This window comes from Oncorhynchus nerka, linkage group LG2 (genome assembly GCF_034236695.1).
Source record: "Oncorhynchus nerka isolate Pitt River linkage group LG2, Oner_Uvic_2.0, whole genome shotgun sequence".
In the NCBI taxonomy this organism is placed as follows: domain Eukaryota; kingdom Metazoa; phylum Chordata; class Actinopteri; order Salmoniformes; family Salmonidae; genus Oncorhynchus; species Oncorhynchus nerka.
In genome coordinates this window covers 78,218,714-78,235,829 of record NC_088397.1, presented here as the reverse complement: position 1 = coordinate 78,235,829, position 17,116 = coordinate 78,218,714, and the positions used below count along the sequence as shown (strand labels likewise).

Here is a 17,116-nt window from a genome sequence, read left to right as displayed (position 1 = left end):
GATACTATTTAATGATGCTGCCAGTTGAGGACTTGTGAGGTCTAGTTTGAGAAACAGACACACTAATGTACTTGTGCTCTTGCTCAGTTGTGCACCGGGGCCTCCCACTCTTTCTTTTCTGGTTAGAGACAGTTTGCGCTGTAATGTGAAGGGAGTAGTACACGGCGTTGTACCAGATGGAATAGCCTTCATTTCTCAAAACAAGAATAGACTGACGAGTTTCTGAAGAAAGATCTTAATTTATTATATATACACTGCTCAAAAAAATAAAGGGAACACTAAAATAACACATCCTAGATCTGAATGAATGAAATATTCTTAAATACTTTTTTCTTTACATAGTTGAATGTGCTGACAACAAAATCACACAAAAATGATCAATGGAAATCAAATGTATCAACCCATGGAGGTCTGGATTTGGAGTCACACTCAAAATTAAAGTGGAAAACCACACTACAGGCTGATCCAACTTTGATGTAATGTCCTTAAAACAAGTCAAAAATGAGGCTCAGTAGTGTGTGTGGCCTCCACGTGCCTGTATGACCTCCCTACAACACCTGGGTATGCTCCTGATGAGGTGGCGGATGGTCTCCTGAGGGATCTCCTCCCAGACCTGGACTAAAGCATCCGCCAACTCCTGGACAGTCTGTGGTGCAACATGGCGTTGGTGGATGGAGCGACACATGATGTCCCAGATGTGCTCAATTGGATTCAGGTCTGGGGAACGGGCGGGCCAGTCCATCGCATCAATGCCTTCCTCTTGCAGGAACTGCTGACACACTCCAGCCACATGAGGTCTAGCATTGTCTTGCATTAGGAGGAACCCAGGGCCAACCGCACCAGCATATGGTCTCACAAGGGGTCTGAGGATCTCATCTCGGTACCTAATGGCAGTCAGGCAACCTCTGGCGAGCACATGGAGGGCTGTGCGGCCCCCCAAATAAATGCCACCCCCCACCATGACTGACCCACCGCCAAACCGGTCATGCTGGAGGATGTTGCAGGCAGCAGAATGTTCTCCACGGTGTCTAAAGACTGTCACATGTGACGAATTTGCCAATCTTGGTGTTCTCTGGCAAATGCCAAACGTCCTGCACGGTGTTGGGCTGTAAGCACAACCCCCCACCTATGGACGTCGGGCCCTCATACCACCTTCATGGAGTCTGTTTCTGACCGTTTGAGCAGACAGATGCACATTTGTGGCCTGCTGGAGGTCATTTTGCAGGGCTCTGGCAGTGCTCCTCCTGCTCCTCCTTGCAAAAAGGCGGAGGTAGCGGTCCTGCTGCTGGGCTGTTGCCCTCCTACGTCCTCCTCCACGTCTCCTGATGTACTGGCCTGTCTCCTGGTAGCACCTCCATGCTCTGGACACTACACGGACAGACACAGCAAACCTTCTTGCCACAACTCGCATTGATGTGCCATCCTGGATGAGCTGCACTACCTGAGCCACTTGTGTGGGTTGTAGACTCCGTCTCATGCTACCACTAGAGTGAAAGCACCGCCAGCATTCAAAAGTGACCAAAACATCAGCCAGGAAGCATAGGAACTGAGAAGTGGTCTGTGGTCACCACCTGCATAACTCCTTTATTGGGGGTGTCTTGCTAATTGCCTATAATTTCCACCTGTTGTCTATTCCATTTGCACAACAGCATGTGACATTTGTCAATCAGTGTTTCTTCCTAAGTGGACAGTTTGATTTCACAGAAGTGTGATTGACTTGGAGTTACATTGTGTTGTTTGTGTTCCCTTTATTTTTTTGAGCAGTGTATATATAGGAACTAGTGGATATATGGAGGCTTAAATATCCTGACCAAGTGAGATATACATGGCGGAGGCTTAATCAAGCTAGTCATCTTGATTACTTTCTTATGTCATTCTCTGTGGCACCAAAAGCAAAACAAGGGGGACAGAATGATAGGGGACAGAATGCAGTCAGACCATGAGATAATTGGCATATACAAGGACTTACACTTACTGACTTTCCATGTGGGTGAGGGTTTTGTTCATTTAATCACAGCTAATTTTTTCTATTAATGTATAATTTAATAGCTATACAGAAATACTTTTTTTTTTACTAGGCAAGTCAGTTAAGAACAAATTCTTATTTTCAATGACGGCCTAGGAACAGCGGGTTAACGCCAGATTTTTATCTTGTCAGCTCGACGATTCGATCATGCAACCTTTCGGTTACTAGTCCAACGCTCTAACCACCTGCTGCCCCTAGAAGGCCAAATTACAGAGGAGTGGCACATCGGTCTAAGATACTGCATCACTGTGCAAGAGGCGTCACTGCAGTACCTGGTTCGAATCCAGGCTGCATCACATCCAGCCGTGATTGGGAGTCCCATAGGGCGGTGCGCAATTGGCCCAGCATCGGTACAGGCTTTTTGTAAATAAGATTGTTTTTTAACTGACTTGCCTAGTTAACGGCATTAATTGCATCAATTACATTTATTTAAGTCCTGGAAAACTCCAGGGCTGGATGGCATACCAGTTAGGTAAACTTTTTTTTTTACACATGCTCAATTAGCTTTAACCACTCCTATGTAAATGGTAGACAAGGCCTTACAGTTGTGTTCTGTGAAATGTATAGTGCATAGAATTAGAAAGGTATTGTCGGATATTATTCATTCTAATCAGTTTTTTACATGGACAATACCTTGGAGATAATATAAGTACTGGAAACAACCGAACACTATGAAAAATCTGGGAAACCAGGCTTAAGATTCATAGCTGAGTTTGAAAAGGCTTTTGATTAAGTATATAAATATCTGGAACAATGAGAATCTCTTATAAAAATGGGTTGAAGTCATGTATAGTAAACATAGGTGTACAATAGTAAATAATGGCTACTTCAGTCTTAAAACTGTCAAGGAGTAAAACAAGGTTGTCCACTATCGGCATATTTATTATGGCCATGTGAAATGTTCCAACAATAAAGGGGTTAAAAAACCAGGGCTTAAAAACAAAGATGTCATTGTACACTGATAATTCATTTTCTTTTAAATCCACAATTTGGATCTCTCCACAGCCTCAGAGGATCAAGATACTTTTTCTATCCTCTGGTTGTAATGCAAATATTACATATTGGATCACAAAAAAAATACACCATTTACATTACTGTGTAGTATACCAATAAAAGGATCTGATGTCATGTGAAGAAACGCAGTATATATATATATATACACACACACGGAAATAAATATCACGCTAATGCATTTTTCATAGAAAGTTAGCAAAAATAGAGAATCTTGCTACCATGGAAAGGAACTGTCTATTTGTGGAAAAGCATCCTGATTAACTTAGTCATCCCAGTTTACCTATTTGCTTATGGTCTTTCCTACACCCAGTGAACAGTTATTTAAATTATATGAGGAAAAAACATTTTATTTGGAACGGCAAGCCAGACAATTCAACAGGCCTATTTATATCATGAATATGAATTGAGGGCAGAAATGATTAAATATTAAAGCATTAGACCTCACTAAATGCAGTCATACAAAAGTTACACTTAAAGCCGAACTGGTTCTCCAGCAAATTAGTAAGAATTTCTCACCCCATGTTTAAGAATGGCCTTTTAACCTTTATTCAAATTACAACCTCACACTCAGTTATTTGAAACTGAAATTCTCCCATATATCACTATTTTTAAAACAAGCCATAGAAAGTGTGTTGCAATTTAAATTGAATCCACCTGAAAAAAAGGAACATATTAATACAAATATTGTGGTTATACTAAATATTTATATTAAATTATTTTTATAAAGCTATATAAATATATGAAAATGTCTGCTCTACCCAAAATTACAACCAACTAATTGCAGCATTGCCGCAAAAGATGGAGGGAAAATGTAAGGAACTTATGTCGGCCCTGCATTGAAGACCAGAAGGGGTTACACCACCCCTGATCTTACTGGATTCTGCTAGTCTATCCTGCTAGTTCCCTGGCCAGCAGTACCACTGTTCCAACTGTCAAGTAAAAACAAACTCAAGCAGTACATTTAGTGAATTTATTTTACACTTCACAAGTAATGGCTGGAAACTGTAGATTCCACCTGTTGAAAGTAATGTGATTAAACTTCAATTGCAAATAGTACATTATATATTTAAACTTAATTACATTTGTGATAATTATGCCTTACCATAAGTTACTCCCTAGGCCCTTGATAATGATACGGCACCGTTCCATAATGGGGTGGGAACAGAGCAGAAGCATACGGATTCCAGCTGCGAACCATCGGGTACTGGTCATATTGCATGAAGGGCTGCTTGGATTGGGCCTGGGGTGTGGTGCCAGGGATAGTGCTAGCAGTTACTGAAGGAGTGGCTGACTTTTGACGGTAGGAGGAATCTGAGTAATGATATTTCTGGGGGTTATTCTGGTTATCCAGTTGGCTGGCTATGGGGGGTGCTCTTGGGACAGAGCGTTGAGGGAAAAACCCTGGGAAATTGTATTGGGGGAACTGGTAACTCAGTGGGACCTGAGGGTATCCTTTAGGTGGCATATGCAGGGCCTGGTTTGTTTGTTTAGGTGTGGTTGTAGAGGCTGATGGGAAATAAGGTTGAGGGAGATGTGTAGTAAAATGGTACGGGTAAAACATTTTTAAGTCAGGCATTTGTGGGACCTGGGGGTATCCTTTAGGTGGCATATGCAGGGCTTGGGTGGCAGGTTGAGGGGAATTTGTGTGTTTAGGTGAGGTAGTGGGGGCTGATGTTGGGAAATAGGGCTGAGGGGGATACGGAGGAAAATGGTACGGGTGAAACGGGTGGAATTCAGGGGTTTGTGGGACCTGGGGTGTCCTTTAGGTGGCATATGCAGGACCTGGGTAACAGGTTGAGGGGATTGTGTGTGTTTAGGTGAGGTAGTGGGGGCTGATGTTGGGAAATAGGGCTGAGGGGGATACGGAGGAAAATGGTACGGGTGAAACGGGTGGAATTCAGGGGTTTGTGGGACCTGGGGTCTCCTTTAGGTGGCATATGCAGGACCTGGGTGACAGGTTGAGGGGATTGTGTGTGTTTAGGTGAGGTAGTGGGGGCTGATGTTGGGAAATAGTGTTGTTGAGGGGGATATGGAGGAAAATGGTATGGGTGAAACGGGTGGAATTCAGGTGTTTGTGGGACCTGGGGTCTCCTTTAGGTGGCATATGCAGGACCTGGGTGACAGGTTGAGGGGATTGTGTGTGTTTAGGTGAGGTAGTGGGGGCTGATGTTGGGAAATAGTGTTGTTGAGGGGGATATGGAGGAAAATGGTATGGGTGAAACGGGTGGAATTCAGGTGTTTGTGGGACCTGGGGGTCTCCTTTAGGTGGCATATGCAGGACCTGGGTGACAGGTTGAGGGGATTGTGTGTGTTTAGGTGAGGTAGTGGGGGCTGATGTTGGGAAATAGTGTTGTTGAGGGGGATATGGAGGAAAATGGTATGGGTGAAACGGGTGGAATTCAGGTGTTTGTGGGACCTGGGGGTCTCCTTTAGGTGGCATATTTGAGGGGAATGTGTGTGTTTAGGTGAGGTAGTGGGGGCTGATGTTGGGAAATAGGGTTGAGGAGGATACAGGAAAACGGTATGCAGACATTTGGCCTGGCTAGCATGGCCTGGCTAGGTTTAGGGGAACGTGTTTGTTTAGACATGGTAGTGGCTGCTGTTGGGGACGAGGGTGGTTGGGGGGGATACGGAGAGAAATGGTACTGGGACCACTGGTAGAACAGAGGGTATCCAGACGTAACAGGTTCAGTTTGAGGGAGGCGTACAGGTTCAGTTTGAGGGAGGCCTGCAGGACAGGAGAGGGTGAGCTCCCCAGCAACCGAGAGCATAAAAGCAAACGCTCATCATCCTGAATTTTAAAAAAGGTATACAAAAGTCAGGAAATAACCCCCCCAAAAAAGTGACCATTTGATCACTTTCATGACCACAAGATGACATTAAGAACTACCTCCAACGCCACACAGGGTCCTGTGTATGGTGCAGTGATCACCACTCCTCCAAAGAATGGCTCAATAGTTAAGCCACATTGCTGGGTGATTGCGAGAAGTGGCTTCCACACACCAGACACTGAAAAACAATTTCAGTGTGAGCAACAGAATAGGCTATAGGCATACACCAGTCTACTGTCAACCATTCATAGAAATTCATTCCTTTTGGATCAGCATTCATCCACCATAGGTTCAAATGAATACATTTCATATGACCAAATATACCATGTACACTGAAACAATGTCAAAGGATTACCCACCTTTGACTTGAAGAGCATTCGCTGCCATGGAAAGCTTCACCACCATGCCAGATAAATAGCAGGAGACAGAGGGAGGAGGGGGTGGTGCAACAGGACAAGACATGGTCATGGGTGCCCCCCACAGACGGAGTGGCAGAACATAGTTACCCCCCTGTATGAAGGAAAACAGTATCATGATGCAACCCATGTAAATGTGCTTTAATAGCCAACATGTGAATAGAGGCTCAAATCAACATTTAGCAGTACAAGATTATTCAAGAGTTAATTTTAACATTTTTAGTAAGGGAAAGCCTCCATGGAGGAAATATCACCTCTTGAGTGACATGGCAGCCTTGGTATGGTGCGACAAAGAACACATCCCTGCGTGACCGCTTCACAGAGAAGCCACAGTGAGTTGGCATTCGGGACAGGGGAAGAACAGGAGACCCATCACCTGCACAAGACAGAAATACCTCAGGCTAAACCAACTCATATAGGACTACGCAACTTAAATGCATAAGCAGCATCAGTGTTTCATATTTTTTCTTACTTAGTGGGCACATTCTACTTACCGCCGTCGACCAGAAAATGTGGAGCTCTTCCCCCTTTGACCCGAAGAGTCATTGTTTCATTGCTACACTGTACTGATGGCCCCATGTGCTGGAGTTTAGCATCCAACTTGTGCCATTCTGGGAGAGGGAATGAATTAACAGGATTTGCAAAGGCTCAAACATGTGCCACCTTTAAGGGGCAATCTGGGATACAAAACAAAGGGCTCTAACATTTTAGTCCTCCATTCATCAAAACAGCAGTCTGAAGTCTGGGCAGTTGCAGGGGGTCCATCTGAATTTAGAAAACGCAGCCTTTTTAAACTAAATGTTGTGGTCCATGAAGTAGTCCAACAGTGAACACAGCCATCTTACCCATTTCAAATCACCAATTGAGACACTTTGGGGTGGAACCACATGTCAAGACATATACCCATTTCAATCAATGAGAAGACAAGATGAGGTGTACACATCATTGGATTCATTAAAAATACATTTTTTTGCAGAAACCTAAAATTCTAACAGACACCCTGCAACTGGAGACATTTGAGAACATTAACACAGAGGAACGTGTTGTATAGCCACACATGTAACTACCAGTATAAAATGGTCAAATGTGTTGGTTAAATCACATTAGCTGGTGTTACTATCTGTAGCTAGAATTGGGCTAAACCAATGTATCCACTAAGTCAGAGTTCAGCTGTGGATGCAAAGACTGACCAACGATGCGTTGAAGCAATATAGCATTTCACTATTAGGTTACCGCTACATGATTTACAAACTGGGAAAAAAAGGGAGGCCTGGTGGCTTACCTTGTGATGTAGGCTGTCCAGCCCGATTACCAGCCTCAAATGCAAGAGATCCGTTTTGAGTCTTGATGCGGTCAGAAGCGGCGGATTCATCATTGGTTACTTCGAAACCCACCCTTCTCAGTTGGACCAACTTATTCCCAACTACAAGCCTCCCGGATCGGACAATCGTCGGATGAATTTTGGCTTTTGGCATTGAAATGCTTGCGTCTGGAATCTGGCCATAGCAAGGGGTTAACACAGAGCTAATCGTTGCCATCACCGTAAAATACAATATAGGATGTTTACACGACATCACATCTCTAATCGTTTTTCGCATGGTGATACACACAAAAGTCTGTGCAATTACGCGTATACGCGAGTTCACTGAGGTCTCTGGTAGAAGTTGCCCCAAATTTAAACGGCTTGCCTAATTGAAAGACCAATCAGAATTTAGCTCGGCTGGTGACATTTTTTACACGGCTTATTAGCGTTCCCGGTTAAGTTGCAGATAGAAATGCAGGCCAATTGAGGTGCCGGTGCCAAACATCACCACTGTACATGACAGCAGTCGCGACCCGTCATTCAGGGCAGGTGGGCCCCACATATTATTTTTTTGGGAGGGCTTGCCTGTTTTGAATGTTATTTTGGCATTAATACGTGTCACATAACAGTTTGCAAACATTTAAAAAAAATATAATTTAGTTAATAAAGACGCATACAAATATGGTCTCTTTGTTTTCTTGAGAAAGGCAACTCCAAAATGCAGGTTTTCAGCCTAGCTCAGTGCTTTCTGTGGTGGTGGGGCAAGCCAGCAGAAAATACAGGGCAAGCCAGCAGAAAATACAGAGCGTTGTGCCGTGATTGCCTCAGAGTTCTGCCACTCATGGGGACTTCAAATCAAATCAAATGTTATTTGACATCACTGCGAAGTGTAAGAGGAGACATTGAAAATTCGAGCCCTTCGGCTGCTGCCATAGAAGTGCCCATCCAAGATGGCTCAAGGTCATTGACCACAGATAAAATGAAGTCAAATCATGTTATATGTACATTAGCTTAAATTGAGCTGATCATGTCAACATCATACTTTCAAAATCTTAGCAAGCAGTCATCATCATGAATCAAGTTGACAATCTACTGGCAAATCCTTTTTAATCCTTGTCATATGAAGATAAATAATGAAGAGAAATTATAGATAAGAAGTATTGGTGCTCATCAGCCATTGGACATTACACAACAAGTTGGAAATTGCAAATTCAATGAGTGGTTTGGAAGGAATCAGTGACAGTGGCTGTGTGGTCACAAACCTGGAATTAAGGGGCTCTTTTCCAAGTTTAAAATGATAAACATTCAACATTTGCCATGCTGTCAATGAAGCATGATTTGTGCCTCGCTCAAAACAACTGTTAACTTGGAGGCCCGCTAATATTCTAAGAGCTTTCATTGTCTGCTTTAAAGAACCCTTTATTTATCCTAGGCTGCTAACTTGATGTTACAGAGAGAACACTGTAAGAATGGCCCGTGTTCTGAATTCTGTCGCTATACATTTCAAAAGTGCTAAACAAATAGTTATTGACGATAAAGTATGTCTGTTCGCAGTGCATTTCTCTATCGTTCTCGACTCACAGAACCTCCTGAAGCACTGTTAGCTGGTTTAAATCAATCAGAGGCTAGTTAATCAATTAGTATGGCACATCAACTTTTGATTTTTAACTATAATTGTTATTGTGTCCTCTTTATGTAGGCTATCTTTCCAGTTATAGACTGTACAAACTGTTAATCTCTGCTCTTATTAGAGCAGGGATATAAACTAGCCTATATAATAAACCACAATAATTGCAATAACACTCAGGATGCAGGATTTAATGTTTTATTTATTTAATCAGAAACATAACATGATATATACAGTGGGGCAAAAATTATTTAGTCAGCCACCAATTGTGCAAGTTCTCCCACTTAAAAATATGAGAGAGGCCTGTAATTTTATTCATAGGTAGACTTCAACTATGACAGACAAAATTAGAAACAAATTCCAGAAAATCACATTGTAGGATTTTTAATGAATTTATTTGCAAATTATGGTGGAAAATAAGTATTTGGTCAATAACAAAAGTTTATCTCAATACTTTGTTATATACCCTTTGTTGGCAATGACAGAGGTCAAACGTTTTCTGTAAGTCTTCACAAGGTTTTCACACACTGTTGCTGGTATTTTGGCCCATTCCTCCATGCAGATCTCCTCTAGAGCAGTGATGTTTTGGGGCTGTTGCTGGGCAACACGGACTTTCAACTTCTCCAAAGATTTTCTATGGGGTTGAGATCTGGAGACTGGCTAGGCCACTCCAGGACCTTGAAATGCTTCTTACGAAGCCACTCCTTCGTTGCCCAGGCAGTGTGTTTGGGATCATTGTCATGCTGAAAGACCCAGCCACGTTTCATCTTCAATGCCCTTGCTGATGGAAGGAGGTTTTTACTCAAAATCTCACGATACATGGCCTCATTCATTCTTTCCTTTACACGGATCAGTCGTCCTGGTCCCTTTGCAGAAATACTGCCCCAAAGCATGATGTTTCCACCCCATGCTTCACAGTAGGTATGGTGTTCTTTGGATGCAACTCAGCATTCTTTGTCCTCCAAACACAACGAGTTGAGTTTTTACCAAAAAGTTATATTTTGGTTTCATCTGACCATATGACATTCTCCCAATCTTCTTCTGGATCATCCAAATGCTCTCTAGCAAACTTCAGACGGGCCTGGACACGTTTGGCACTGCAGGATTTGAGTCCCTGGCGGCGTAGTGTGTTACTGATGGTAGGCTTTGTTACTTTGGTCCCAGCTCTCTGCAGGTCATTCACTAGGTCCCCCCGTGTGGTTCTGGGATTTTTGCTCACCGTTCTTGTGATCATTTTGACCCCACGGGGTGAGATCTTGTGTGGAGCCCCAGATTGAGGGAGATTATCAGTGGTCTTGTATGTCTTCCATTTCCTAATAATTGCTCCCACAGTTGATTTCTTCAAACCAAGCTGCTTACCTATTGCAGATTCAGTCTTCCCAGCCTGGTGCAGGTCTACAATTTTGTTTCTGGTGTTCTTTGACAGCTCTTTGGTCTTGGCCATAGTGGAGTTTGGAGTGTGACTGTTTGAGGTTGTGGACAGGTGTCTTTTATACTGATAACAAGTTCAAACAGGTGCCATTAATACAGGTAACGAGTGGAGGACAGAGGAGCCTCTTAAAGTTACAGGTCTGTGAGAGCCAGAAATCTTGCTTGTTTGTAGGTGACCAAATACTTATTTTCCACCATAATTTGCAAATAAATTCATTAAAAATCCTACAATGTGATTTTCTGGATTTTTTTTCTCATTTTGTCTGTCATAGTTGAAGTGTAGCTATGATGAAAATTACAGGCCTCATCTTTTTAAGTGGGAGAACTTGCACAATTGGTGCCTGACTAAATACTTTTTTGCTCTACTGTATGGTCAACTTAGTTTTGTTCATCATTGTGTCATATTGTCCACTGAAATTAATAATACAATTGTAAAATCATCCCAATGAACATTACTCCATACCGGAAAAAAACATTTGATCTTGATCATGTATTTCTATTTCATGAAAACAATGTGAGCAGACCAAGTAATTGGGCGTCACTAAAGCGGGAAGGTGGAATAAATGAGTCAGGAGTAGGTTTTCTTGATTGAACACAGTTCTCTATTGAGGACATTTGGTCAACACAAACACTCCAACATAATCAATGAAAATCTTCCAAGAAACAACATACATCTTCTTCTCCAGATGAAACAGGAACACAATAGGCTTATCTTTAAACTACAACAAAAAGTCACGGGATTGTCACCGTCTTAGTGGTTCTTCCTGGATAGCCTCTCTCTCTCTCTCTCTCTCTCTCTCTCTCTCTCTCTCTCTCTCTCTCTCTCTCTCTCTCTCTCTCTCTCTCTCTCTCTCTCTCTCTCTCTCTCTCTCTCTCTCTCTCTCTCTCTCTCTCTCTCTCTCTCTCTCTCTCTCTCTCTCTCTCTCTCTCTCTCTCTCTCTCTCTCTCTCTCTCTCTCTCTCTCTCTCTCTCTCTCTCTCTCTCTCTCTCTCTCTCTCTCTCTCTCTCTCTCTCTCTCTCTCTCTCTCCATCTTCCAGAGATCGTTTCCCCCCACTTCTCTGCTGGTTCCATTCTCTCTCTTATAGGGGAAGGAGAGTATGTCATTAGTACCGTCAGCTGTGCTTAATTGCCTCTGGTTACCTTGTCTCCCATGCCTTGTTGGGCTACTATCCATGAGCCCAGCCTGCCCTCTGGTGGTCCTTCCACAATAATGAAGAGAGAATTGTTGAAGTAAAGTCAGTGTATATAACAAAAATATCTCAAAAAGAATACAGAATATTTTTGTATCTTTCAAATAACCTAGCCAATCGCCAATCATCTACCACACTAGTTGTCCCATGGGGATTCTAACATAGCATATTATGACTTTATTATTACTTTATTATTATGCCTAGTGGTTAGAGTGTTGGGCCAGTAACTGAAAGGCTGCCCCTGAACAAGGCAGTTAACCCACTTCTCCTTGGTAGGCCATCATTGTAAATACAAATTTGTTCTTAAAAGACTTGCCTAGTTAAATAAAAAAATAAAAAAAAGTCACTGCTGCCCATACTGGACCCTCCTGAGTGACCCCCTGGCTCATTCACCTTGTCTGGAACCATAGACATGTGTACATCATTGGAACTTCCTCCTCTTGGTGCCCAGGGGTTGGAGATGGCTGAAGGATCTGATCAGAAGCCTGCAATGACTGAATGAGCCTCTGGCTTTGACTGTAGTTGCTCCTTGGCTCTGAAATTGTCAGGAGTTGCAGCATCCAGCCATAGCCACCAGAGGTGTGAGAGATGGTTGTGATCTCACTGTCCTGCATTGAGAGGTCAGCTCCAGCTTGGTGTGTCCAGGAAGAAGGGGGTGGGGCTGTGAAGTGGCTGCCCACCCCTAGCAGGTGTCCATGGTCACGGTGGAGCACGTTGTCGATGCGGAGGTTGATTGTGACAGAGGACACATGTCGAACTCTATGAAGGAGAGGATGCTCACTGCCACAGTAGGGGAGAGATGCTGCTGGCAGTGGGTCCTCCTCCACCCTTATGATGACATGGTTTCTCAGACTGTCTGTGGTGGTGGAGGGGGGGTCATCATAGACACGGCATATGGAGCTGCTTTCGAGTGATGCTGCCCAACGCAGTTGTTTGGCATGAGCTCCACCCAGGGGCCCAGGCCCAGCACACAGGGGCCTCCATTCAGGTTCTGATGTGTTATGGTGCCAAACACACCATAGCGGACAGGGAGCGCAGGCCAGAGCTTACCCTTGTCTGACAGAGTCAGAGAGAGCAAGAGAGTGTGAAATTATTCTCTCAGTTAATGATACAGTAGGCCTAAGCATCGTTACACTAAGATATATTAATAGACACTAAGCACTACAAAAATGTTTTTTTACCATTTTTTTACGTGTTGATCGATTGTTTTGTTCACGTCAGGGGACGATGCTGCCAACGACTCAGTTGTTTGTATGTCAGGACTGGATTGAGTTTGTTCCCTGTCTGAAGAAAAAGAGCAAGCACATGGAAGAGGAAATGCTTAGATGTTTTGTGAACAATTATAATAAAACAAAATAAGATTGTGTTGTTAACTGCTTTACTCTCAGTTACCTGTTTGAAACTGTTCTGTCACAATGGCAGATGACAAGGAGGAGGAGTGGGACTGTTTTGCACGTATGTTGCTTCTTAAAGGAACCATTGAGTCAATCACAAAAAGGTCTTCCTCATTCTCCTCCAGTGCTCTGAGCCCTTCTTCGGCAGTGGCCTCTGTAATTGTGGGTTTAGGAGATTGGTGGAAGCTGTGAATGAGTTTGGATAAATAAAAATAGCAAGTGTCGAGTTCACAGTTAGCTCCATTTGTTCAGAGATCTCTACAGTAGAATACTCAGGTTCAAGTTTGAGTCCACTGTCTTCGTTACCTATGGGAGACAATCTATTCTAGATCTGTTACCTACGGGATACAAATCTATTCTAGATCTTGCTATAAGTGTGATCTTGGCTTGTGAACGTACATCCTCTCACATTTGTGAGCCAACTGGTTCTGCTGTGCTGACACTTTATTGGGTCTTTTTTTGGGGCAAAGGAGGGAGTGGGGGAGAAGTTGGGGCGGAGGAGTGCACATCAAGTTCCCCTGCTTTATTCTCCTCTTTTCCAGGCACAGAAATTAAGTGTGCTGGCAGGTGGCTTGGTCTCTTGTTTACCTTCTATTATATACACGTCTCCAGGTTCACTGCCATCCATACACTCTTCACTGCCATATGATGTGCCAATCAATGCCCTAGCTAAGTCCTCTATACTGGTCATCTTGTTTCCTGCCACCTGCGTCCTGCCGGTGGGCAGAAGGATGTCTGTCCCTGGCTGTTGTATTGTGGTGAGCTTAGGGGCTGACCCTGGGAGAGTGGTGCCAGGAAAAATAACCTCTCACTCAACGTCAACAAACAAAGGAGCTGATCATGGACTTCAGGAAACAGGAGGTTGAAGAAATTTGTCTTGGCCCCTTAAACCCTCACAAAACCCTCACAAACTTTTAGAGGTGCATAATTGAGAGCATCCTGTTGGGCTGTATCACCACCTGGTACGGAAACAGCACCGCCCACAACTGCAGGGCTCTCCAGAGGGTGGTGTGGTCTGCCCAACGCATCACCGGGGGCAAACTACCTGCCCTCCAGGACACCTACAGCACCCGATGTCACGGGAAGGCCAAAAACATCATCAAGGATATTAACCACCCAAGCCATAGCCTATTTACCCCGCTATCATCGAGAAGGCGAGGTCAGTACAGGTGTATCAAAGCTGGGAGCGAGAGACTGAAAAACAGCTTCTATCTCAAGGTCATCAGACTGTTAAATAGCCATCACTAGGGCTTCCATCCGATTACGTAACGATAGTTACCGGAGTTGTAACTCCAGTTTCATGAGTGGAGCCCCATAGGGGAGCTCTGTTCCTAGTGGTTCACCCTGCTGCCAAAGCAGCAACTAACCTGATAGAAAATGATGCACACACCTGTAGCCAATGGACGCTTCCCCTCAATTAGTCTCCCCAAAAATATCTTCAGCCGGACTGGGGATTGGCAGGGCTTTAAGTCCTATGGGGCTTCGCATCACTCAAAGAACTAGCTACAACTCCGGTAATTATCGTTCTATATCGTGGAGCTCCGCCCCATAGGGGAGCTCTGCTCCTAGTGGTTTAAGGCGGAGTGCAACTCTCCAAAATGTACTCCCTGCCAAGCCTAACACTTCCCACCAAGTGAAAATGTCAGCCCAGCCATGGCTGCTACCAAGTCCCACAGTACTTTGACACACTGTGTCACAATATACTGTGTCCTCAGTACAATCCACCCCACTCAGTTCAGAGACATAGTCAATGGCTAGTGGGCAGATAAAGAGAATATGAGCCATACTAATCTGAACCAGCAGATAGATGATGCCTCAATATCCTGTCAATATTCAATGATTGGTCTCATAGCATTGTAATACTAGTTACAGAAACTATTTCCTTCATCCTTCCGCCCAAACATAGTCATAGACTTGTGGGCAGGTTAGAATACATGACCTCTACTGTTCTGATCCCTCAGTGAGGAGTCATGTCACGTAGAGTGGCTAACAGTAAAAAGCGGACCTGAAGGAAACTAGTCAAAACAAGAATAGACTGACGAGTTTCTGAAGAAAGTTCTTAATTTATTATATATACACTGCTCAAAAAAATAAAGGGAACACTAAAATAACACATCCTAGATCTGAATGAATGAAATATTCTTAAATACTTTTTTCTTTACATAGTTGAATGTGCTGACAACAAAATCACACAAAAATGATCAATGGAAATCAAATGTATCAACCCATGGAGGTCTGGATTTGGAGTCACACTCAAAATTAAAGTGGAAAACCACACTACAGGCTGATCCAACTTTGATGTAATGTCCTTAAAACAAGTCAAAAATGAGGCTCAGTAGTGTGTGTGGCCTCCACGTGCCTGTATGACCTCCCTACAACACCTGGGTATGCTCCTGATGAGGTGGCGGATGGTCTCCTGAGGGATCTCCTCCCAGACCTGGACTAAAGCATCCGCCAACTCCTGGACAGTCTGTGGTGCAACATGGCGTTGGTGGATGGAGCGACACATGATGTCCCAGATGTGCTCAATTGGATTCAGGTCTGGGGAACGGGCGGGCCAGTCCATCGCATCAATGCCTTCCTCTTGCAGGAACTGCTGACACACTCCAGCCACATGAGGTCTAGCATTGTCTTGCATTAGGAGGAACCCAGGGCCAACCGCACCAGCATATGGTCTCACAAGGGGTCTGAGGATCTCATCTCGGTACCTAATGGCAGTCAGGCAACCTCTGGCGAGCACATGGAGGGCTGTGCGGCCCCCCAAATAAATGCCACCCCCCACCATGACTGACCCACAGCCAAACCGGTCATGCTGGAGGATGTTGCAGGCAGCAGAATGTTCTCCACGGTGTCTAAAGACTGTCACATGTGACGAATTTGCCAATCTTGGTGTTCTCTGGCAAATGCCAAACGTCCTGCACGGTGTTGGGCTGTAAGCACAACCCCCACCTATGGACGTCGGGCCCTCATACCACCTTCATGGAGTCTGTTTCTGACCGTTTGAGCAGACAGATGCACATTTGTGGCCTGCTGGAGGTCATTTTGCAGGGCTCTGGCAGTGCTCCTCCTGCTCCTCCTTGCAAAAAGGCGGAGGTAGCGGTCCTGCTGCTGGGCTGTTGCCCTCCTACGTCCTCCTCCACGTCTCCTGATGTACTGGCCTGTCTCCTGGTAGCACCTCCATGCTCTGGACACTACACGGACAGACACAGCAAACCTTCTTGCCACAACTCGCATTGATGTGCCATCCTGGATGAGCTGCACTACCTGAGCCACTTGTGTGGGTTGTAGACTCCGTCTCATGCTACCACTAGAGTGAAAGCACCGCCAGCATTCAAAAGTGACCAAAACATCAGCCAGGAAGCATAGGAACTGAGAAGTGGTCTGTGGTCACCACCTGCATAACTCCTTTATTGGGGGTGTCTTGCTAATTGCCTATAATTTCCACCTGTTGTCTATTCCATTTGCACAACAGCATGTGACATTTGTCAATCAGTGTTTCTTCCTAAGTGGACAGTTTGATTTCACAGAAGTGTGATTGACTTGGAGTTACATTGTGTTGTTTGTGTTCCCTTTATTTTTTTGAGCAGTGTATATATAGGAACTAGTGGATATATGGAGGCTTAAATATCCTGACCAAGTGAGATATACATGGCGGAGGCTTAATCAAGCTAGTCATCTTGATTACTTTCTGTCATTCTCTGTGGCACCAAAAGCAAAACAAGGGGGACAGAATGATAGGGGACAGAATGCAGTCAGACCATGAGATAATTGGCATATACAAGGACTTACACTTACTGACTTTCCATGTGGGTGAGGGTTTTGTTCATTTAATCACAGCTAATTTTTTCTATTAATGTATAATTTAATAGCTATACAGAAATAC

General features: G+C 44.1%; 1 protein-coding gene and 1 long non-coding RNA gene across 2 annotated transcripts; both read right to left on the bottom strand.

The window, feature by feature from the left end:
* Positions 1 to 3,996: 3,996 nt before the first annotated feature.
* Positions 3,997 to 5,476, bottom strand: LOC135572780 (uncharacterized). Its single transcript, XR_010464478.1, has 2 exons — positions 4,143 to 5,476; positions 3,997 to 4,055 (listed from the first exon to the last, which is right to left on the bottom strand). It is a non-coding gene; the product is annotated as an uncharacterized LOC135572780 (long non-coding RNA).
* A 106-nt stretch (positions 5,477 to 5,582) lies between these two features.
* Positions 5,583 to 7,946, bottom strand: LOC115116777 (uncharacterized). Its single transcript, XM_029645259.2, has 6 exons — positions 7,570 to 7,946; positions 6,782 to 6,898; positions 6,542 to 6,663; positions 6,231 to 6,381; positions 5,931 to 6,049; positions 5,583 to 5,768 (listed from the first exon to the last, which is right to left on the bottom strand). Exons 1-6 carry the CDS (start codon positions 7,883 to 7,885, stop codon positions 5,583 to 5,585), a joined length of 1,011 nt encoding a protein of 336 aa, XP_029501119.2. The 5' UTR covers positions 7,886 to 7,946.
* Positions 7,947 to 17,116: the final 9,170 nt, after the last annotated feature.

Coding starts and splice junctions, on each gene's coding strand:
- LOC115116777 (XM_029645259.2), bottom strand. CDS start 7,885: ATGCGAAAAACGATTAGAGATGTGATGTCGTGTAAACATCCTATATTG. Junction 6,664..6,781: donor ACATTTTCTGGTCGACGGCG/GTAAGTAGAATG, acceptor TGTCTTGTGCAG/GTGATGGGTCTCCTGTTCTT. Junction 6,382..6,541: donor GCTGCCATGTCACTCAAGAG/GTGATATTTCCT, acceptor TCCTTCATACAG/GGGGGTAACTATGTTCTGCC.